This window comes from Solea solea, chromosome 7 (assembly GCF_958295425.1).
Source record: "Solea solea chromosome 7, fSolSol10.1, whole genome shotgun sequence".
NCBI classification, from domain to species: Eukaryota; Metazoa; Chordata; class Actinopteri; order Pleuronectiformes; family Soleidae; genus Solea; species Solea solea.
Genome location: NC_081140.1, coordinates 3,421,328 through 3,446,364, shown reverse-complemented (window position 1 = coordinate 3,446,364; position 25,037 = coordinate 3,421,328). Strand labels below are relative to the sequence as shown.

The 25,037-nt window shown below is 40.2% G+C and overlaps 1 protein-coding gene across 2 annotated transcripts in view; it reads right to left on the bottom strand.

Moving 5' to 3' along the window:
- The window catches only part of LOC131462324 (endothelin-converting enzyme-like 1), a 67,307-nt gene that overhangs the window by 11,570 nt on the left and 30,700 nt on the right, over nucleotides 1–25,037 (bottom strand). For both annotated transcript variants that reach the window (XM_058633411.1, XM_058633412.1), the window contains exons 7-10: nucleotides 11,885–12,107; nucleotides 4,284–4,382; nucleotides 3,717–3,791; nucleotides 232–335 (exon numbers count right to left, since the gene is read on the bottom strand). In XM_058633411.1, the coding sequence (XP_058489394.1) occupies nucleotides 232–335; nucleotides 3,717–3,791; nucleotides 4,284–4,382; nucleotides 11,885–12,107 (501 nt within the window). The remainder of the gene's footprint in view (nucleotides 1–231; nucleotides 336–3,716; nucleotides 3,792–4,283; nucleotides 4,383–11,884; nucleotides 12,108–25,037) is intronic.

Sequence of the window (25,037 nt, the reverse complement as noted above, 5' to 3'; positions counted from 1 at the left end):
CATCAAAACATATGTCAAACTATGAAGGGATTGAGGGGGACACATGTTAGGTGTGTCAGACATGTTAGCGTGAAGGAACTGCAGGTTCTGCTGTGTGTGTGTGTGTCTCAGCTGCATGAGCTCAGGCTACATTACAGATGTATTAACCTTACTGAATTGCTTTGCCCCGCATGTCAGCGAGTAAAGAACGGCGGCCTACTGCAGCTGGTGTAGTGCGAGGAGATGACTCACGCTGTCTTGTCCACTTCCTCATGGATCTTCTTGACCGTCAGCTTAATGTTGAACTTGATGCTGTTGAGGATGTTCTTGAAATAGGTCTTCTCGTCCACATCAAACTGTAACGACAGTGCCAAGTCTTTTACTGGGTTACACCTGGCATTCTAATGGGTTTTCTGTGGTGTGTACAGGTGTAAATACATCCGAGACGCACTGGCCGTTTCTCAATACCCATACTTGTGTGTGTACTCCCGTACTTATGAAAACAGTCCAAGTTCTGTTCCAATTCTCAAGTAAGCGAACAGTGAGGACGGTTCTCAAACCCGGAAGTGTTCTCGCTCCGCCCATTTTTACCAAGCATGCATCAGAGGTGAAATAAACGTACTTGGGATGGCCATGTATCCCAGAATACATTTCGGCGGAACATAGCAGCAGATAATACAAATATAAATCTGAAATAAATATTTTCAGTTTTAACATCATTTGAGGCGAGAAATCAGTCATTTAGAATTCAAACATGTGGTTTATGTATTAAGATATGACGTATTTATAGTTTGGCAGCGACTTTTGTCGGAGGTGATAAGCTCCGCCTCTGCGGACGCTCGCTGCTCACTGTTACCTCGGCCTGTCCTGATGAAATGATCATTCATACATGCTCGGTGTGATCCATAGATTTGTTGTTGATGTGTTTGAAACGTTTTGACCTGACAGTTTGAGAGTTTGTATATTATTAATGTTATATTTATTTTAAGGAGGACTGGGATCAGATGTGGACACCAGAGACGCATGTTAACACCAGGTGTGAATGCATGTGGTGAAATCACACTCACATGCCAGGTGTAAAGAAGGCCTGTGGTGTGGTTTAAAGGGATATTCAAGGTTTTTTGAAATGTGGTTGTATGAGGTGATGTTACTTCAGTCAGAACTGATTGCAATGAGTTCCCCCCTTGTGCTAAGAACCAGCTTAAGACACACACACACACCCACGCACGCACACACATACACACACACACACACATGCTCTAACAGAAACATAGCTCCCAACTGGTATAATAGGAAAAATACTTGATCCACAGCTGTTGAAGTCTACAATATCTTAAGAGACATCTTTAGCTCACTGTCAGACACCCTTTTACAAATGGAGACTGAAGTTTGTAAACCACTCACTCCCTGCACCAAAGTCTTTGAAGAAAATATAAATAAGATCAAATGTGTCACATATCTTTTAATATCTTTAATATCTTTACTCAGTTGTACCTAATTGACGCAGACATACAAACGTGGCAGCAGCAGACCAGCAGTTGCACTGTACCCAAAAGCTAAAAATGCTGATTTTCTCTATGGATTTTGGTGTTTTACAAGCTTCAGTTTTCGTAGATTTCAAAAAAGTACAATATTCCTCAGACATTGTAGACTGAAAGAGATTTTCTAAAGTGAGCTTTTTAGTAAGCAACTTTTTACTTTTCTTTTAACTTTTCAAATGTAACTTTAAATTGACTTAATTAATGTAGGTGTCCCCAAATGAAGTAATTAGTTTCTTTTTTGGAGTATGTGTCATAGCTAGCAGCTATGTTTTCATACAAAGTATGTCAGTATGCTAAATTTAAAAGCTACCACAAGCAGGTTAACTTCAGAGAGGGAAAATGAAATGAGGGAAATGGTGGTTTTAGTGACAAATTCTCTTTAACCTCTCGTATATCAAACCATACCTATTTAAATCCATACAAATATAATAGGTAACCAGTTAAGACCTTGGTGTGTTAATGAAATGAGGGAAATGGTGGTTTTAGTGACAAGTTCTCTTAAACCTCTCGTATATCATACCATACCATTTTTATAAAACTGTCACATATTGTTAGGCAGGTTTAGCTCCTACTGGAGCCAGGTTATCTAATCACTGGATTTCTTACTAATTAATAAGAACGCCAGTGTACATATTTCTTGAAATGAAGTGTCTCTTTAACTGGATCTTTTTCGTGGTGTGAACTGAACCATTAAATTAGCAGCTAATTAAGTCTGAATCATGATAATCTGTGGTGAGCGTGGCAGAAGTTATTTATGATTGAATTCCCCTGTTCTGATGCTGGTCCCTCACATGAAAATGCACCCACAGTCGTTAATTGTACGCAGTTGAGCACTAGTTTGTTCTCTTGCCAGAGGAATTTAATGTTTGTAACATCTCCATCCTTTAAACTGACAGTAAACACATAATCTTAAAAAAACATAACGCTTGTTTCGTCTCACAGGGCCAGATGTGCTTCTGCTAGTGTACGACAAAAATACACACATCACACAAAGCTGCAACTGCAGCAGATGGAGAGGAAACCAAGTTGGAGACAAAGCTTCTACAACAAGCTGCCCAATTCGAATCTTAAGCCTGGTTCACACTGTATGCCCAGCATCATCTCTCTCTTGTGTGTGTGTGTGTGTGTGTTCACACCAGCTGTGATTGTGCTGCATCTCCCCACAGCAATATGGTGCAAACGTCACATGATACTTGTTTACTCACATCTCAACATACAGCTGCTAAAATAGTTTTAAAATTATAATGTTATTCTTATTATTATTATTATTGTTATTTCTATGGATTCAAATTTAGCCTTGACAGAATGTCAGTATCATTATCAACATATATTTTCTATTATCGCCGGTAACATGAAAAACTGACGAGATGCCAAAGATCTTTTGGCCAAAGCGGCCTGAGACGAGGAGAAGGATGAAACCGTGGCAGATATCAGTCTGACATTTCTGCAGTGGAGACTTCTACAAGTAGCAAAGGACTCAAAAATGACTGCCCTCCCACTTAGTTTGAATCCACTTCAAATCTGATTCCTTGCAGATCAGACTTAGTGGTTTATATTCATAACTAACACAAGTGTCTTTCAACTGAATCTGACTGTGCTTGCAAACAATAACAAGATCAAATCAGAGAGTAAAGTTTAGAGCACACGGCACACATCGACGCAAAAAGCCCCATGGATTGGACACATGGAAAGATATATATCTGATCTAGATTCACAGACTGGAATGAATCTGAATTGGCTGTCGGACTTCTGCGTCCACACAGACCTGAAAAAATCCAACACATTCTCATCCATGAGCGTCATACACAGACACATTGTGTCAAAGTGTTGCCTCATAGACACACGAGACATCCTTCCGGGTCTGAAAGAGATACACCAAAGGTCAAATAAAAGAATAATAATTAAAAAGTGTTTGTCCGTATCATGTTTCTCCAGATGTTAAGAATAAACACTTACGGTATATTTGAACAATCTCTTTAGTGACTATTTAGTGATCATTTATGGATTATTGCTTCACTTGAATACAACCACCCAAACTGCACAGTCATGAGTGATGGAAATGATTCCAGCCACACAGAGAGAGGAAAGAGGAGGTGGCTTTGCTGCTAAATGGGATTTGTGTAAATGATGAGGATCAGTACTTGTGTATGGCGATGACTGGACAGAGCAGAGGGGAACAGGAAGCGTGTGACTCACCCCATATTCTCGATCTATGAGCTCAGGTTTGAGCAGGGAGTCTGGGTATCCTGTCATCACCATCATGTGCTTCAACTGTGAGGAAGGAGAGAGAGAGATGATGATGATGAGAGAAAGGAGGAGAGAGAGTAGGTCCCACATCCCCTCACATCCACTTGCAATAACAAATAATCACTCCTACACACTCACTTTTGCACAAAGGTACACACGCGCACACATGCGTCAACTAATCAAGCAAACCCAACGTAATAGGATTACAGGGAACCTCTTTATATTCAGCATGGGCCTGTAAAAGGATTATAACTTCAGATTGTAAAAGTATTAGAGGGGATATCTTGCAGTGCAGATCCTAAAGCAGCACCACAGAGAGATCCGGATTAGGAGATCCTCACTCCTCAATGTCAAACCCTAGATGTATTCTATCACGCACGTCCATCTAACCAAGCAATCCGTCAAACCGCCGGAAAGAAAGAACCACAAAGAAATAATCAAATCCTTTTCAAACACTACTGGCACGTGACAGGCACTTGTGTTCCTAATTGTCCGAGCTGACGTTAGGCTCTGAACCTTTGCTCTGGCTGCCTCCTTGGTGGTTTCATCCATCCAGTCCAGTTCCTGCAGGCGGAGGTCCAGGGAGTGTTTTATGTCTTCCACCAGCTCCTGTACCTGCAGGGAAAGTGCATCATGATAGAAGATGGTCAAAAGCCTTAACACAACTTCCATTACAAATGACAATATATGGTTCTATTTAAACACAATGTTTTCTTTTAACTTTGCAAAATGTATGTATGCAATGTTCCTTTCTTCTTGCTTGGAGCAGGTGGTGGTGATAAATGTATATTGTTTCCTCTTAGTATTGTTATCAAGTGTTATTGCTATAAACTCATTAACCAACCATTCATCTTCATTTCTGTTGCATTAGATTGTGTGCAGTGGTGGCTTTTCTTCCTCTATTACACGGATTGGCTCCATTCTGATTGGTCCGTTATAACAGTCATAGGTCATTCTGAATGGCAGACTGCTACTATGTAAACCAGATCATAGCTAGAAACACTGTTCTGATCGTACATTGGACCATGAATGAATCTCACAGATGAGATGTCAAATCGCTGTCAGTATGAGACAACAAAAAAAGAAGGGAGGTAGATAGGCAAGAGGGTAGGAAAGTAGGGGTTAGGTAGGTAGGCAAGAGGGTAGGTAGATACTACGTACAAAAACAAACTATTGAACAAAGTAAATACAGTCAGTGGGTAATAAATATGTTGTCAACACAGCAGCCCCAACTCACAGCCACAGAAAATACAGATATATTGCTATGGAAGCATGGACGGACTATTTAATTGAGTGGAAGCAGTAGAATATCCCATTTAATGAAACATGTGATTGTGAAGAAAAACAAAAGCGACCAGCTCACAGTGAGCGTATATAAACTTTATGTTCAGCTGAAACACACCACAAACCACAAGCGCTCAGCTGTTGATGAGTTTTTATTCTGTTAAAAGGTAACTGAATAAATGAATAAAGGAGTGTAACACGGCACAGACAGAATGACATGTAACTGCTACATGCAGGTAGCATGATAACTGCTGCATATCGTACAACATGATTGATTTAGTGTAAATGTCTTGATGTGACGAATAAACAAATGAAATTGTGAAATACTTCTTCATCCCAGCAATGATAGGAAAGTGAAGCATATTTGTTTTATAAAAAGTTTGCATACATTTGTGACAGCTCATTCCTTCCGTATCATCCAGTGATCATTAAGTTATCCTTATCCACCCAGTCAAAAAAAATGTATTTTATTTGATCTATTTTACATTCTCCCATAGGCAGCTCTGGATTCTTCCCCCATGTTTTATTGATTGGTGCATGAGAGACCCTGCAGCCAATTAATCCACCTGTGTGTGTGTGTGTGTGTGTGTGTGTGTGTAAGGAGTTGCACCTCTGACGGTGTGTGAGTGAAAAGCTGCCTGTTTCAATTCTTCTCTGACCTTACATCACAGGTCACATCTAGGATGTTCAGATTCTGGCAATAAAAAAAGAAATACTTGATCTAATTTGCTCTGGAAATCCTTTATTTAGTTTTCCTCTTGACCATGGTACTATATTCTATTCTTTTGTCTGCTTATATATTTATATATGTGTACTAACCGTGCTCTGGTTAGTATTGTGTTCAAGATGCAGTGCAGTATTTGATATTGATGATATTATTGATATTATTTAACATGCTCAATCAAAACTATCAGACCTGAATGAGGGAGGTTTGTGTGTATGCAGCAGGAGAGCAGGAGCGGGTGGGTTTACAAAGTTCAATCAAACTGCTGAAGACCAGGGTCTTTAGAACAGAATAATTCACGTCTGATATGTTTCATGGATGCTTCTTGGTGTTATTAGTCAAACTGTCTTTGACCTAAATCAAAGAATCAAGAGCCAGAATGCTACTTCCTCAGAGCAGCATCAGCCACTTTGTCAGAGGTAAGACGTTACATAACATAGCAGCTATGTAACAAACAGTATGTTAAACCATCAGACCAATTATAGTGCACAGGGATCAGCTGATTGAGTCTTTATTTGAAACACTCCTGCCCTCTGTGATATTTGCCTTTCGTGTGAAGGCAAAAGTAATAAAAACTAAGCAAAATTACAACAATCACTGCAGAACTAAGTCACTTTTATGATGAAGACATGTCTTTTGTCTGCCTTGATGTGGTTATTTTGGTTATATAGTGTCCTCCCGAGGTTTAAAAGTCGCCACACACCTCGATATAATTGTCCAACTCATTATGGCAGTTCTTGTAATTATAAAAATCAATGATGCATATCTGAACAATCAAAGGTTCTTCTTCTTTCTTGTCAAACACCTGCCACCTGGGTGCAAACAGTTCAGCTGGAGATGCATATTTGTTATGCTTGAAGCGACTTATTATGCCTCGAGCCATGAATCTCAAGCAGGGATGAGCAGCGGGCCACAGAGGCCTGATGAGCTTCTCTAACACCTCTCCAACTACACCCAGATTTTACAAAAACACTTTCTAACTTGATGTCGTCAGACTGCGATGTCTGATTCAAGTGACAACTTGAGGAAATGTGTCAGGAATAGTGATGCAATGATTAGTCGACAGTGTCAAAATGTGTAACTGACAAATGTATTTGTTGATAACTATGGTATGTTATTGTATATCTTTTTCATGCTGAGGAGCTGAAAAATATGTTTTTACAGCGTGAGTCATCTAACTTTCTACTCATCTATGCACATGCGCTATAGCATGAGACAACCACATGCCTAAACCTAACCCTTACTTTAACCCTAACCCTAAAACCAAGTCAGGACCAGCCAAACATTTCCTCACTTTCACTCCATATGGTTTATACATTTGTGACCAGACAAGAGAAAACCAGCAACAAGTTGGCCCAGCACAAGTCAAGAAAACAAAGAACAATTTCAAAAAAATCTGATATTTTCTTTTTGTTTTACAGAATATGCAAGTTGAAATTTCGAGAGAAGCCACTCAGTGCTTCAATTCACAGGATTGGGGGTCTTAAAACCATAAAGTTTGTCTTTGAATTTGGGTTTTGAACGCTGTGGACCGTTTTTAAGTTGGGTGTGGTGATACCACATTCCAGTGCTTTTGTTGTTGTTTTTTGAATGAAGATGGACAAGGAAAAAAGGCCATTGTACAGTACACGTACAGTAAATACTTCCCCAAACCTCTTATTAACCTCCTCATCTTCTTATGAGTTTTCTTTGACGTCGTTAATCAACGTTACGTTAGTGTTGATTCAAACTCACATACAGGGATTAAAAAAATGTTTTTCATGCTAGACGCTGTCTTTTAATAATCCACTGTGTGTTTCAGAACGTTATATATGGTCCCGTTAAAAAGCAAATTATAAACTTCTATTCGATCAGATGAAGCTGTAACGGGAGCATGTGATCATCTGCTATTAATATGAATAACAAACCAACCTGATTAGCTTGAATATGTGTGAATAACACAGCTTTGGGTAAAAGGTATTGACTGTGATGCTAATGATTTAGCAACAGTCTGAGAGTTAGCACATCAGCTACAGAAGCTCATTCAGCTCATTCAGTAACACACTGATCCATCCACATTACACCACAGAGCCACTTAATTTATTTTATTTGATATTAGAAATATGTTATATATTCTTACTGTTAAGTATATTACCTTTCTTGTTTTTCATTTTTATGAAATGTATATTCATTTTCATATTTTTATTTTTCTCTGGGAACCCTCGAGGTCCTGCGACCTTCTATTGAGAACCATTGTTCAAACTACTACAATAGTGTCTGTCCTGTGGGCTAACAGATATGAGATGTCACTGACAGCTAGACTGTGAGGGGGTTGGACTATGTAAATGTGATGATACAGTCACCTGGCTCCCAGAGGGTGTGAATGTTTTGGCCCTTTTCAACTATGGTCCCAGCTCGACTCACCACTGCACGGGCAGAGTCACCACTGCACGCTGCATGAAACCTGCAGTCTCACCATTGGATGTCACAAAGTCTCACACACTGTCCCTGTAAAACGCTGTAAACATTGTCCTAATGGTCACTTTCCCAATAATCAATAATGACGTGACACACAAATCCTTCAAAGATATTTGATTTCACAGCAAAACAACAATCTAATGCCAAGCTGAGCTCATTGTGCCCTTTGCTGGATCACAGAGGAATTACTTCAGATAGTCTGATGCACTTCTAGGCTTAATATTTTGAAAGAAACTGTTTTTTAAGGGTTTGAATTGGAACTTTTTCCCCAAACTTCAAATAGATATTTTTCTTTTTGGATAATAAGTGACAGCCCTTATGGACTGACGCTTCTGTCTGTTTTGTATTCTCAAAGGCAGCACAGTTTACTCATATGAGATGCAACGTGTCTCATGTTAATTACACCTAATTACACCTAATCCATAGCATATTGGCCACGGCTGTGACGTCGAACAAACCTAAGCTATGCTTTAGTTGCCACACAGAAAACTGTTGCCTCTTCACTCTGTTTGTGGGTTTGCATACTTGCCCGCTATCACTAGTGTCAAAATAACTTTTAAAGCATCGCACTGGTGCGTTCTAAAACTATTGTAAGCACAAATTCTACTCCTGAATGGATAGGGGGCATGTTGTGTCCCTTGACGGTCCCTCCACATTGGCAATTCAGAATAACAACAAAGCTTGTCTTCCCCACTCTGTCTGCTGTCAGACTCGCGGCTCCTGATGCTCATTAATTCCTGGTCGTGCTGAGGCAAGCAGCATCAGTGAGTCAGTCAAGGCTCCACACATCGCCACTAGCCCCAGGTCTGGTCCCTCTGGTTTTCCTAATGAGCTCTCCAACCACTGTGGACATGCCAACATTCTAGCGACTGTTGTCTATGAGCTGTGTGAGGATGGGGACACTATCAAAATGTAATGAGTATGAGACGGACTCTGCAGACCACATTTGACACTGAACTCTACTCACAAAAAAGTGGTGTTAATGGTTTGAGTGATATTTAGGCGCTTAAGGGATTAACACCCAATTTATTGTGTAAAACCAGATGTGTAGGAGTTGGGGACCTGAATGGCCACATGTAGGAGAGGTTATTGGTAGAAATAAATATACTACCCGTGTTGTGTATTATTATTATTCAAAACTTCCAAAAATGTATTTTTTAAAATAGCTTCGGGTTTGAGTTTATCTTAAATACATGTAAAAAAAATAATCTTGGATTTGCTTGTGTTTACGTTGCCTTTTTCTAAATTTACACAACAGCAGAGTTGACCCTCAAATTAGTGGAATCAAAAATGAATTTGAATGTGCTTGGGGAAGGGAAGAGCGAGAGGAAGAGTCCACAGATGTCACTAAGTCTTACAAACTGGAACTTTTAAATGTCAATGAATGCACAGCACAATGACATTGGTTATCAGTGTAAATTTGCGTCAGATTAGATTTTTGCATTATAGGTCTGAGCTTTGGCAGAAATTGAAAAAGTTTGCATGAGGACAAGAAAGTAATAAAGTGTGTATAGGTGAACAGTGAGAGCATTAGAAGAAGAAGAAGAAGAAGAAGGTGGAGGGGAGATGATCGAGGGTTTAAAGAAAAGGTCTGAGCTTACAGAGGTTAGAAATCCCATTGGGAACCACATCCCCATGTCCTAGAACTGACATGGCACTAGATAAGAATACATATGGGGGAGGATTAGAGTGTATGAGAAGGAGACCAAATGGCAGAAGTGGGGGATTAGAGGATACTGACCTCGGCAGAGAGCAAAATAGAAACAAAAAAGGGCAGTGAGAGGCAGAGGCTGTACAGAGAGGTGTGAATCACATGTTCCACATGTCAGTTCAGCATCAAAATCATATCACAGAAAAAATAATGCAAAAATGTAAAGAATCCTGTCACAGTCTTGGAAAATGTGTACAAACCTTTGGCATTTGAATGTTATTTATGCAAGTGTTTCAAAAGACTGTGAAATATTGTTGAGATTCAGAATGTTTACAGAGATGTAATTAAAATCCAAGGTCAGTCATGTGGGTTTTCCTCTTGCTGCCTTTGAATGTTGTATTTCTTTTATATGCCGCCGATCGGGACTGCAGGCAAACTGCTAATTACAGCATACATTTGAGTCCGAGTGGTGGAAACACTTTCATTTAGCAGTAATGATCATTATCAGGCAGTTACGGCTTGACAAAGGGTTCAAGCTCAAAACTACACTATCTGCTCCACTACCACCTCCACAGTGTTGTGTGTTCTGTTTTATGCAAGTGCAAGTGTGTGAGTTTAACACAACAATGGCTCTACTCACATCATCTCCAAGACATGTATTTAAAACTTTGCTTCCCAGTCACAACTCAACAGCGTGAGAGAAAGTACTGGATGCATGTGGGCACTTTTCTTTGTAGAAATCCTTCAGCAGCGTGTTGTTCAGCTTTTTCCACATGAAACTAATTCCTACATTTCTTTTGTTGTCTCTGAATACAAAAGACAAGTTTCCATGTACTGCAGGTACACACTCAGTAACAGAAGTACCACTGTGGAGCTCAAATGCTTGTTGTATGTATGCATGTTTTTGTACCCGTAAATAAGAGTCCATTTCTGCACCTTATCACCGTACCTGTACCAGTTTAAGTGCAGTTTAATACACTACAGCCATGGTTCTCAAAAGTGTGGTAGGTGTACCACCAGAGGAAGCTCATGTTCCACTGGCTGAAATACATGAATAAATTCATAGACAATGAAACAAATAACACAAATGTAATAATAAATGAAATCATAATAATAATAATTAAAGTCACCTTCTCTCTCGCTCCATCTTAATCTAATGTCACTATACCAGTGTGTGAAGTGTATGTGAGGAAGAGGAGGATGATGATGAGAGAACAAATGATCTCATTGGGAATTAATCTGCCTCCTGTGATAATGGTGTTACTGTAAGAGCTCATTATTTTCTCAGTTTGAGAACCACTGCACTAAAGGACATCGATGTACCTTTACAATACTGTGGTAAGTTCTCTTCTATATGTAAAGACACTAAATGCTAATTTATGGGGTAAACATTGCAATCATATGCATGTAATGTCCAGTGGTAATAATAGTGGTAAATGACTTTTGAAGAGTAGTGACAGAAAGAACAATCATGTTATCCCAGTCTCATCCAACATATCAAATGCATATAGAAGAATGTGGGTAATAATATGATACCAAAGTTTCCCATGGTTTCTAAAAATAGCCACGTATCAGTTTGATGAGTAAAAAAAAAATGCTGAACATTGTGAATATATTGGAGCCTTATATAATATTAAACACTATATATCATTATATTAAACCTTTTTTTTAAATGCCTAAATAAAGAGTATTCAATCAATACATCTGTCTGTGCCACTGAGTTTTCTTGAATGTTGGGAGGTGACACTTACTAAAGTTTATGATGCTACATGAGGAGATGTTACATTACCACTTCTGGGTTGTATACAAAAATCATTGTTAACAGAACAAAGACATTGTTGCTGCCTTTGTTACTTGTTGTTATTTTTCATTTATTTTATTATACATTTATTACTGTTTAATTTCACAATGTAAATTTAATTTAGATATACCCTCATTTGATACGTGTCACACTCCTCAAATGAATATAAACCATACTTTGTCACATCTCTACAAACATACCTTGGCTTTGCTCTGCGAGGAGAAGTGCTGCTGGACAAACAGGGCTCCCAGGGCCATGCCAAAGTGTTTGTTGGCCTGGGTGAGGCAGAGTCTGCCCAGCTCCAGCTGCTGCTCCGTGCCATCAATCTCCCGGGAAAACTCGTGGATGGTGCTGCGGAAGGCGGTGGACAGGTGTTCACTCAGCGCTGCCACGATGCGCCACAGCATGTAATTATGGACAACCCTAAGATGGAAGACACAATAAGAGTGGCTAAGTTAGTGCTGTGCAAAAGCTCCAGGACACCATTAGATCTGTTGTCTTAGCAAAGCTGCAATATAATGACCAGACAGTCTCATTGTTTTTCAATCACTTCATTGGAGCACATCCAGAATATACAGGAAACATGTAGAACCATATGCAGGATTTTTGCCTTAACTTCTAGCACTACTCGACTCTACTCTGCTGTTTTCCACGTCGTCGTAGCGTGGCATGCAAACTAGTGACGAGCAAAGCAGTTGTTTACGGTGTACTGAATCATCAGGACATTTGACACTCTACATTGACCGTCGGTGTGGAGAATAAAGCGGTTGAAGATGGATGAGTCGAGGGATGAATCATTAGAATCGGTTCATTAAAAAGATTTCTTCACTGAATTTTTCAATAGTGAGACACTTTTTTAAGGCATTTCCTTGCTAAATGTTGGAGATTAAGGCACGTTTTCAGGATTTTTAACTCTTTTTAACTGATCTACAGCTACATTGTTCGGTATTGGGGGCTGTCTCCGCTTCCCTCTACTGTCTGTTAGTAGAAAACCAACCTTGCAAGACCAAGACCATCGACCGGCTCTCTAAGTCTCTGTTCTCGCGAGAAACACATAGTGATTTACAGCACCACACACACACACACACACACACAGGTACCGGCTGTAAAATCAAGCCAGTGATTTCGTTATTTTAGACGTTCATCATGGCAGAGCCGGCGAAAAAGAAGCAGAGAAAAATGTTGTCGGAGGCGGCGAGGAAGAGGAAATGACTGAAAATGAGAACTGAAAAACAGATGGTGGCCTGGACATGGCTCTGCAGCTTGTGTTTGCTGTTTCCATTGAAAACAAATGCACATGGATGTGGATGGATGGATGTTCACGGTGGTGTATGTCAAGTACTCTAATAACCCTAATTAATGTTACTGGTAAAAGCTGTATTTCATGTGGACAAATGTCTGCTGTGAAAAAGGTTTATTCAACACGTGCTTGATCATTACACACACAGGTGAGTTAAACTCATTGCTAAGATAGAAGACCAACTTTTAATCACATCAGTCTAATCCTGATGCCAAAGATGACAGAAGTGGACTCTGCCAGCTGTCACGTGACATCTGGAGCTCTATAAACACACCAGTGATGTCAGAGCAAGTACAGCTATAGCGGTGGAGTTTGTTAAGTTTCCCTCCTCTGAATTCATCTTTCCTTGTAAGAGGAAAATGTCTTTTTTTTCCCTTTTGAAAAGTTCCACTGCTTTGCTTTAGGGAGAGACTGCAGCACAGACTTGTCTTTGTAAAGTGACATGTGCTGTGTCAAACTGTAATCTATCATGTGGCCAAAAGCTCGTGTTTTTCCATCTGCCCTCTGAGCCACTGAGAGTCAGAGAAGTTAGAGAGAAAACAAGCGGGAGACAGTGATGGAGAGTGAACGCTGAGCAGTCAACAGTTCACAAACAGCTCCCTCTGTAAAGAATGTGTAGAGTGGATCCTTCATTTACGTATTCAAGTTGTGTCGACCAGAGTCGAGCGCTTGTGTGTCCTCATAACGCCACTGAGTGCACACACATTTAATCTGCCCTGCGGGGACAATTGCCCCCACTTTGCTCCTGCTGTGAAATCTCTACACGAGCCTTAAGGCAAGTTGTTGTTGTTTTCTCCCTGTTTTTTTTTTTCCCATGCAGCAACAGATATTAAATCAAAAGCATCTTGGCAACAGCAGCCTGAGGTTCTGCCAACAAAGCACTTGTGAAGTGAATTTAATTGACGGGAAAAGCAAGTGAGGGGAGGATGAATAAATGAACGTGAGCCTCAGGTGGTGTCCTTGATCATCAGCATGTGTTACAGGTGTTGCTGCTTTGCTTGATTAGCTGCTTGTTGTAACATTGTCATCACCTGTTAGTGGCAGATTATGTGTGTGTGTCTGTGTGTGATGATGGTTGAACTCCCTGAGCCCTGATGCAGAGAACAGTAGCATTATACTCGTGGCATCTTTGAACAAAAGGGAAGACATTAATCTCAGAGAGTAAGAATAATCCACAATGGGAGGCATGCGTATAATGAAACAATGAGAATATTAGTGAGTATAGTGGAACTGTTTGGGTGTAACTAAACCACTGTTACCACTCTATGGAATTAGATTTATTTTCAAACAACACTTTTTAAGAAGCAAACTACTGTTTATGAATTGAGCAAACAAAAAGGAAACTCAAAATCAAAATACAAAATATTGATTTATTTCAAAATAATAAAATAATTTTTTTTATTATTTGTATGAAAATAAACTTTTTGTTTGCAATGATGGGAATTTTGCCGACTCTTTTGCGCTTCTTCACTTGTTCTTTGCGCTGCTGTTTTTGTTTACTATTCTGACCATGGGCAGGCCTTAGGAAGCTGCCTGCTGATTGGCTACTGAGTTTTGGAGCGACAGTTCAATGGACCGGAAGTCGTCACAGGCTTGGAGTCGCTGTCCGTCTGGACTCCGAGCCCGTGACTTCTCCTGGTCCACTGAGCTGACACAAACGCAAACGAGTCGGAGCAAAGAACATTTCCATCTCTACAGACAAAAAGTGTATTTTCAAACAAATAAAGCACAATATTTTGTAATGATTAAATCAAATATTTTATTTGTAATTGTGTATTTTGATTTTGTGGTTGATTTTTGTTTGCTGAATTCATAAAGTGTTGCTTTCGTGAAATGTGTTGTTAAAATATTGAAACAAATCTAATTCCATATTGATCCGGGTGTGACTGGACACATATGGTTTTATCTGGAAATATCGTTGTCACATGACAACGGCGTCCACAGTCCAGGAAGTGCTTCAACCCTAATAGTTTAGAGTTATATGAAGTTAGAACAGTGTTGTGTTCAGAGAGTGCGGTGGTGACGTGTATTTTTCTAATTTGTAATGTTAATCAGGTCATTGTGAAACACTGGAAATCATCAGGTTATTAAAAGTGATTTTCATCACCCAACAATTTACAGCTAAGGTCATGTTGGAGCACTTTGACTTCCTACTGGACAAACTTGTAATTATCAGGTTTTGGCAGTGATGTATTATTTTGATGGATGGATGAAATCAATCTTGTGTTCAGGGAGACAGACCGCTCAGCGATGTCTCACACTGGTGCAGAGGGTAGATTTGTGTAGATTTGTGTAGATTTGTGTAGATTTGCGAATTGTGCGTTTGTAAGTGTGTTGTAGTTTTTAATGATACTGTAGTGCCTAACAAGAGTAATGTACACTCACTTACTCATCTTTTACCACTTTAGCCTCCACATGAGGTTCATTTCATTGACAGCAAAAACTATTCGTTAAGGACCAACATGGCTGCGGCCAAATGTCAATTCTGGAGGTTTTTAAAATGCAAATTCACATTCTTATGATTTACATGGAGGACTGAAAGTGCCAAATTAAGTAAATAAATACACCATTAAATAATTACTCATATGTGTCATTAATTAATTAAAATTGCCCATCAAAGACAGATAGAATAAATTCATGATGCACTGCAACACAGGACCTTAATGAATTAATGACACATTTGTGTATTTAATTCCAATTTTAATTAATTAATGACACACTAAAGTAGTTATTTAATGGTGGATTTATTTTTTTTAATTTTGGCGCTTTCAGTCCTCCGTATGATAGACACACAGGGTATAATTGATTTGAATTCATAACCTCAGATGTGTGAAATGTTGTTTAATCTCCATCAAACACGTTTGTTTTGTGCTAATGAAAAAGTTTAAATGCACAAAAAAGTGCCCTCTTCAACTTTTACTTCAGTGCAAAAATCAATCTTTAATTTATCACGACAATTACAGATATCAACTGATGTGAGAGTTGTTATGGCGATAACTGGAGCTGTCAGAGTATTGATCTTTAAGCCATTGATACTGCTGTGATCATGCAGGGAAGAGCAGCTGCACTCAGGTTTTTGCATGATCACTGCTCGTTTTTCCCACTTCCAGAAATTCATTCATTCATTTTCTAACACTTTATACTCCACATGAGAGTCGTGGGGTATTTAGTGTCTAAATTATTCATAGGTGTGTTTAGGGCATAACATCGGTTAAAACAACCAGGACTTGTCATTCCCTTTAAAAGCCAGGTGTGCTTGTGCCTGGTGCTTTGCCACTGGTCAGAGATCGTCGGCACTGGAAGAGGCATGAGTGCGATGTCCGCCACAGGAATCAAACTGAACAATGCTGAACTCGAGATCACTTAAAAAAGACTTCAAAATCATGAAAACATGCCTCAAACTCTAACATCTAGCAAGGACATTTCTACAATCTCAATATTTATCAGAGGAGTCTGGTGTATTTAGCGTCAGCACTGCTGAAAGCTGGTGATCGTGAGCGGCACGCCACAGCACAACCCCTTCCTCAGTGGAAAAGAAAAGTGCCATTTGCTTCTTCGTGTTATGATTCTCAGCTGAATCGGCAGCATAACAGTTTACTCATGAGGGGGAGGCAGAGACAGAGGTACAGTAGCAGGATGTGTCCATGTGTCTGTGTGCTTTTACACGCTGCCACAAACTGAAAGCTGTGTCGTGGAATTCACATTCATATTTTGACAAAACAAAAAAAACAAGGTAGGAGCGCAGATCACTTTTTTGACACCTGAAATACTGTTCTGCACGTTACTGTTTGCATTAGCCGTTTACAGGTATTACAACAGGAAAAGGGAGGCGTTGGCACTGAACTGCACTGTGTAAATGAACATTAATACTTCATTATTTTTTGCATACATATACATCATAAAGTTAAGAACAATGAGATTTCAGTCAGTACAGAAAACATCTGACAGCTCAATGTGACTGGAGCTGCACTTAGTGGTCACCAGTGAACTAACCCCTGCACAGAAGTGACAACAGTGACTGACTGGGCAATAAAAAAAAGAAGAAAAAGGAATCTGTGTTGCCAGGCGGGGACAATGATTTATCGGCCAAAAGCTGTTAAAAAACTGCCAGAGTACACACCAAACCACCCAGGATGTTTCCCCAATATTTACTTCAGTACTTCAGTATTAAAATCAGTGCACACTGACAGATGAAGCAACAGCATCAGTCAAGCACAGCAGATTACACAAGGCTGACGCGTCGTCATATAAGGTTAGTCAAAGAAGTCTATGACAGGAGGATATACTGGATGCTGCTCTGGTCACCTCTTTCACAAATCATGTATGAGTGGTGACATTTGTGAAATGGAGAGCGAGATGAAGAGAAACATCTTTAAAGAGTTGAACAACCTCTCTCCACTCCTGAGGTTGATGTCACCCACTCTAGCTCTGAACCTTCCACACAATACACACCATGCAGTGTCAAACTCTGGAATAGGCTGAAAGTTCCATGCCATTTTAACAATAACTGTGAAAACTCTGTGACGGTCATGAAAGAGCTGAATTGAGGGATGGAGCTTTTGAAGTTTGAATGAACTTTCAACGTTGAAGTGTGTGGAAGCAGTGGTGTGTCTGAAGAGGATTCCTGTAACTCACAGAAAGAGCAGTAGAAATAGTCAGAAACGTTATATTATGTGCACATTCGCTCGTGATACAGTTTGTCTTCTTCAAAGAGTTCATATATGATAGTAAATGAAGAGTCTGTCGTTTCTGAAACAATGGTTTGTCACAAGTTAGGCTCAAACTGATTTTTCTAAGTGTGAAGTTATATTTTTATGCAAAAGCAATATTAGCACTTTTATTATACAGTTCTAGCTTGCCCCCACTTTCTCAGTTTTGGTTTTCCATGACTTCATAGTACCTCCTCGTCATAGAACGGCTGCACAAAACTGCTGTGACGTTGTTTTATATGCGACACATAAACTAGGGCGAGTGTACTGGATCATTAGAATCAGCTGATTAAAGATTGAGTAGTTTGAGTATTTCCTGCAGCAGAAGTTTGTCAGACGACGCGCTTCCATCATGGCTCTTCCACTCTCTGCCGATCAGGGGTCGACAGTGTGTTGACGTCACATTTTAGCATCGGCTCAGTTTGCTTGGAACCTTGCCAGAGCAGGTACCAAAACAAAGTCAAGTATTTAAACTCCAGTAACTACGATAAGGAGGTATTTCCACCAGCAGGTTCATGAACGCCTTTGGTACATATTGTGTTGCGTGTCCATTAGTACCAAAATCAGTGGCCCCAACCATATCATCTTTGGCTCCCTTCCCTTAGTGTACCAGAGTAAAAAGCTATGCTCAGTCTGTTGAAACACTACTGAAATGTAATATTTGGGAACCTTCCTTGAACACACTTTAGAGCAATACAGCTCATCTGAAGGCCGCATTCATATGATGATAAGGACATTTTAGAAACTGTTTATACACAGTAAGTCTTTATTGGATCAAAGACCAAAAACAGATTGGTCATCATAAACACTAGTGCACCAACCAAGAACACTAATACGTCTTTCATACCAGATGCAATAAACTTTCTAAAACTATAACCATGCTATTATTGATGTGTGATGTCATTATTTTGTGTATTGTTTTTTTTAGAATGTAACTTTCATGGTTAATATTATTATCATCATCATCTGAAGACTGACTTTCACAAACTGCGTCCCCTCTAAAGAAAATAATTGCGTGAGCCACCACTGCCACCTGCCCAAACTACATTTGACAATGAGAATCAAATCCACCAAACAAGGCGTGAAGAAAAATGATTATTTACAATTACAGTCTCTCCCAGCCCTTCTTTCACATCACCATCAATTTGTCTTTAGTTGGCTTCAGTCTTCCACACAGGATGGCCTCACCCCACTCTCCCTGTGTCAGTGTGGGCTTCCCCCAGTAATGGAGTCAAAGCTGAGCTAAAAGAATGCAGAGAGTGCCTGTCGTCTGGTGAGAGCCCCATACAGATCAGCAAGTAGGTCTTAATCACTCAAGGACTGAGTGAAAGCTCATTAGCTGGATGTTTTTTAATGGGGCTGGTTAAAGAGATGAAAAGATACTGTCACTGTGGACTGAATCAACACATTAGCACAGGTAATGACCCTGCAGTCAATGGAGGGGGGGGGGGGGGGGGGGATAACTCAAACAGTGTCTAAGGTGAGATTTCTATAGTTTGTCAAACAAAAGTGTAATAATGATATGTACAAAAACAACATCGGACAACCATGCAGTAGTCTTTAGAGTTCCTTTTGTGATTTTAACAATGCTTTTGTAATGTTGGACTCATGTAACATGCTTGTTAAATTCATCGTTGAGTCCAAAAAGGTTTGTTAGGTCACAGAGACCCTAATCAAAAAAACATGATGCTGCCCTCACATACACATCACTTTAAGGCTGGACTGTGTGTGTTCATGTGGCAGTCAAACTTTTCAAGCATGGACACAAGCACCAGCCAATCAGATATGTATGTGTTTAAACTCAAACAATACACCATCCAGTCAAATCTCTCCAACTCTCCAAGGTTATCTCAATGATGTCAGTGTTTTTGTCAAACAGGGTGCAACCCACAATGGTGTGCACCATGTCGCCATCGCTTTAGCAACATGAGCAACTCTTGCAAGTGGTCAATAACAGACACTGCTCTGGTCACTTCCTCCAACTTCCTCCAGCTCCAGGCATCAGACACACGCATTGTTATGTGTTAATGTGACATGAAAATGCAGCTTAAGGGCCAGGTCCTACTTTCAGCATTACATGTCTACAATGAAGAGTTCCAAGCATGTGCACTCCAGTCCAGTAGCAGCAATTTCTCACCAGGTTTTCCCCAACAATTGTGGCCTTTCAGTGCTGAGTTGTACATGTTTGGGTACCAGTGGACTTCCTGTTACCATTTACTTAGTTGATTCTTTTGACCAAAGCAAGAGCATGCATCACCTGTAACCAGGTACCTGCTGGTGTCCTTTCTTTCATATGTACTTTATCGTCTATTTCCCTATAAATGGAACATCCATCCATCCATCCATTTTCTACTGCTTTATTTGCCACTTGAGGGTCATGGGGGAAGCTGCTGGAGCAGATCCCAGCTGACACAAGCAAAAAGGCATTTTCATGGGGTTCACCCTGGCAGGTCGTTAATCCATCGCCAACATACAGCCATCACACACATTCATTCCAATGAACCAAACCAGCAATTAGCATGTTTTTGGACTGTGGGATGTACTGAGAAAGAGAACCCATGAAGGAAGAACATGTAAACCTTGGCAGAACTGGGATTGGAACCGGTGAACCCTCTTATTGGGAGGCAAAAATACGAACCACTTTACAAAATGTACATCAGGTTCTATTGACTCCACTGTAATATATTTACTGACATCATAAATGAAGTGAAAAGTTCCCATAGACTGTTATTCAAACAAACTTCTTTGTGCAGCCAGTGGAGTCACCCCCTGCTGAAATTCTCCTCAGCCAACAAACCAGAGGACTATGTCCATATTTTTATTTAGAGTCTATGTCTAAACCCCACATGTAAAATGTGTTATGCTTTCAAGTCTATTTATCTCTATCTTTTATCTGAGTCTTTTATCTATATCATGATACATTCTCAGCTCAGAAGACCCAGCTGGGAATCAGACCTTGACTGGTAAAAGTTACAGAGAACATGAAATCCACCGTTAGGTGAAGAACTTCACCCACTATGGGTGTTTTTTTTTAAGTAGAGAAGCCAGTGGGGAGCCAACCCTCCACTGTGGCTGTATCTGCTCTTTGGATGACTAGTAAAAACACAAATATGTTGTAAACACGTACATGAAAATATGGACTTTCCCGCAATGGCCTTCAAAGGCAGTCTGAAAACTGTAAGGAAAAACAACACAAGCCAAGTACCCAAGCGCACACACACACACACACACACACACACACAGCCTGGAGAGTGACGGATGAACAGAGGGAGCAGACGGAGAGAAAGAAAGAGAGGGGGGTTGGTGCTTTCCCCTTCATTGGAGACCTGCTCATCTGGCTAATGGGATTGGCTGCAGTCACTCCCAGTGCACGGGGACCGCGCACACACACACACATTGTAAAAAAATGAAGGAAATGAAAGATGGATGGAGGATGAAGAGAAGGAGGTGTGACTCCTCTTGTCAGCCTTGTATGATGGGAAAGCCATCAGTTGTGAGAGCATGGGAGGGAGGGGTGGATACAGAGAACAATGGAGAGGAGGATTCAGTCAATAGATGCCTGTGAGGGTGGAGAAAGAGAGAGGAAAAGGAATGGATAGAGGAGAAAATGGAAGTCCAATGGATGGATGGAGATGTCAATAGCATCCCCAAACCAAGTTGAAGAAAATTAAGACAAAAGAGTGGAAAAGAAATAATGCATGGCAGGAAAATGATGGGTAGGACGAGGAAAAGATTAAGATGGAGTTTGAAAGAGGGCACAGAGGGATGAAGAAAAACGCCTCCAGGTTTTAACGAGAAAGATGGTAAAAAATGGGTAAAAAACAAAAAGGGAAAGAAACAATACAGTGATAGGAAGTACGAGAGGAAAGAGATAAAGACGACAGGGTGAGGGAGAGACAAATACTGTACATGTAACAGGAAGAAGGGAAGAATAAAGAAGGGGAATAAAACTGAAAAAAAGAAAATTAAATAAGAAAGAAAGAAGGAAAGTAAAAAGTTTTGAATGTTTTGAAATTGTGGAAGTCTGATCCATTCATTTTTAACCATCTTTCCTGTCATGCTGACACTCACACCTGTCTGCCTGTCTGCCTGTCTGTGTGTACTTGTCCAACTCCTCTTCACCTCTGAGTGCAACTTCAGACTCAACCTCCAATTTGCCAGAATCCAAACTTTCCTCTCATTTTCCTCCATTCATATGTCTGTCAGTCTGCAGCTGTTACACTGTATCTTCAAGTGCACTATTCAACTCTTGTCTCTCTCTCTGTGTGTGTGTGTGTGTGTGTGTCTGCGTGTGTGTGTGTGTGTGTGGGGGGGGGGGGGGTACAAGTGAGTGACAAGAGTTGAGAGCAGAGTATTCAAAGACTACAAAAGAGTGTTCCTGTGGACAACACCACCATGTGGTCTACTGGACTCTGACATGATGGACCAACACCTCTGCCACGACCTCTGACTCGAGCCACACGAGGCTAAATAATGGAGCTGTGCATGTGTGTGTGTGTGTGTGTTCTTCTATGCCTTTTGAGGACTGAAGACTTATCAACTAAAGGCATTGAGGACATTTGGGTTGGGACAGTGTGACTGTTCACACCTGGCATTTAAATACATCTGATTGGGATCTCATTTCCCTTGACCTTTATTCAAATGCACATTGACAATCATGACTGCACGAGCAAAATGATGTACTGCTCTCAGTGTGAGTGCTGGTGTGTGTGAGCTCAAGGTTTCTCAATCCTGGTCCTTGGGAGCTCCATGACGAGCTGAACACTTTAACCCATTTTAATCCATACGATAAGAAAATAACTTTGCCTTTCATCAGAAGAGACAGGCGATGCAGGTGCACGCTCGTCAGTACACCTGAGACGCACACTGGCATCTTCTTCCTCCCTCTTCCTCCCTCCCCAGCTTCCACAACACAATCAATAACAGTAATGAATGATTACATTGAGTAACTCAGTGAGCTCTGTCCGCTTATTTTCAAATGCCTTTCAGTATGAAAGCTGCACACTCTTTTATACATGATTGAGAACGCCTACATTAGCATGCATAAATAACAGAAAGAGAGTTTTTCTACTTATTGGGTAATAAATGTACAATATCATTTCTTTCCATGAGAATCAGAATCAGAACGCAGAAATCCGAGAACAATGCAGTCTTAACTTCTTGCACTCATAGCCATAAATTGGCACAAGAACAAACAGCCAGAAAGCAGAATATTTACTGCAAAAAAATACATATATCAAATAAATAAATCTGCATCATATCAAGTATGTGCATAGTTGAGTGTCTATCTGCAACATTCCTGCTCTTTCCTGGCAGCATCCAGGAGTTTGTTGTTGCCAAGAAACATCTGGTACATGTTTTCATGTTTATCTGTGGAAACCTGTCATTCAATGGTGCTTTTTCCTTTTTTTAATGATAAAGCCAAACTCTTTTGACCATTTGAAATGAAAAGAAGTTTCAGCAGCAGCACCGCCTTGTTTATGTTTTTTACCGATGATATATTAGACATATTTGATCCATGCTTCCAGTGCAATTCCAAAAGGGAAGACAAATGGCTGGAGACTGCGCTGGACAGGATATTTGAAATCAGGACTGTCCGGCCTAAATACGGTTATAAAGTCGCTTATAAAGTTGCTTATAAAGTCGGTAAATACACCTGAGGTCGCTTTGGGTCCAGTTGAACGACGACATCACATGACCACATTATTTCTGTGTTAGACCAACTTTAAAGAATTCAAAATAGAACAATTTAAGTCGCACTATTGTGTTTATTAAAAGTCTGATTTTAGTTGGTCTATAATCAATGTCCTCTCTTCAGTCATATATTGCATTGTCAAATTAATTTCAAAGAACAATAAACATGTTGCATGTTTCTCCGGCTTCTATCCATAGTTCAAAAGCGTGCAATATGGGGATTAGGTAAATTGATGGTAGGTGTTTTTTTTTGTTTGACAGGATTTGACACTTCTATAGTCAAATCAGAAAACCCCTCCTGGTGTTATCTCTGTGTGAGTGTTCACTTCAGTTTCCTGTTGTTTGTATTCAATATTTGTGCATGTGTGTTTCTTTGTTTCTTCTGGCCACAAGCTGAGTGACTCGCTAATAACTAGCAGGAAGTGAAAGGACCCCTTGATGTGAGGAACCAGGGCATTGGTAAGCTATGCTAATGAGCAACACCTATAGTGCTGCTCCTCTATTTGTATGTGGATGACTGTGTGTGTGTGTGTGTGTGTGTGTGCTCATGCCAACCTTTGTTTAAAGCCTAAAAAAAGAGCTTCCTGGGAAACAGAACCTGGAGACAGACTGGAGGCGGAGAAAGAGGAGAGTGATTAAAAAAGAGAGCGGACAGCAACAGAGAAGACGTGAGAGTGAAGGACCAGTAGAGGAGGAGGAGGATGACAGGAGTGTAGCTTAGATAATTGATTGACGGAGGAATGGATGGGAAACAATGGTGGATGAGCAGATGGAGAGATGGGAATTAGAGGGTGGTCACACAAATTTGAAGAAAGGTGTAGTGAGACAGGTGGAGAGGAGGCTGGAGAAAAACAGTTTGGTGAGAGAGAGAAAGAACGTTTTGACTGTCACTGTATACAAGCTCATCCCATCAAGATGATATTGCCTTGTTTTAACTATGGTTTTATAAGGTGGGTTTTCGTCAGCCTGTTTTTATGCATGTTTTCGATTTGTGCATAAAAATCCTGCATGAAAACAGAGACCGTTCAAAGAAGTCTGTTGTGACACTTGAGGGAGGCGGAAACGTTTGTGATAATAAATAAATAAATGCAAAGTAAATAGATTTGGAGAATAAAGAATGGCATAGAGAAATCCATCCATCCATCCGTCCATCCAGACAGACAGACTTGATATTTGACAGTATCAATGATATTATTGCTTCCCTCTTGACTGGAAATAAGAAGTGAGACCAGATCCCAACTGAGTTGTGCTCCTTCCACTAGCTTCCTGTTAGTTGTAGGACTCAATTTAAAATGTTACTTTCTTAATGGACTGACACCATCTTACCTCAGGGAGATCCTCCATCTTCCTACCCATCGGGAGCTCCGAGGTCAACTCACTAGTTGCTTTAGAGGTGCCTGTAAGACCCAGCTCTCTGTAGCTGCCCCAAACTATGGAATGACTTACCCATTGGAATTAAATCTGCCCCAACTGTCCAACATTTTAAATTACTTTTAAAGACCCACCTCCTCTCTAAGGCCTTCACATAGGGATAAGAATATTGTACCCATATGTATAAAATTAGATCTTTTTACCATTTTAATTATATTCCTATTTTAAAGTTATTTGATTATATTATATTATGTTTTATTATGTTATTGTTTTATGTTT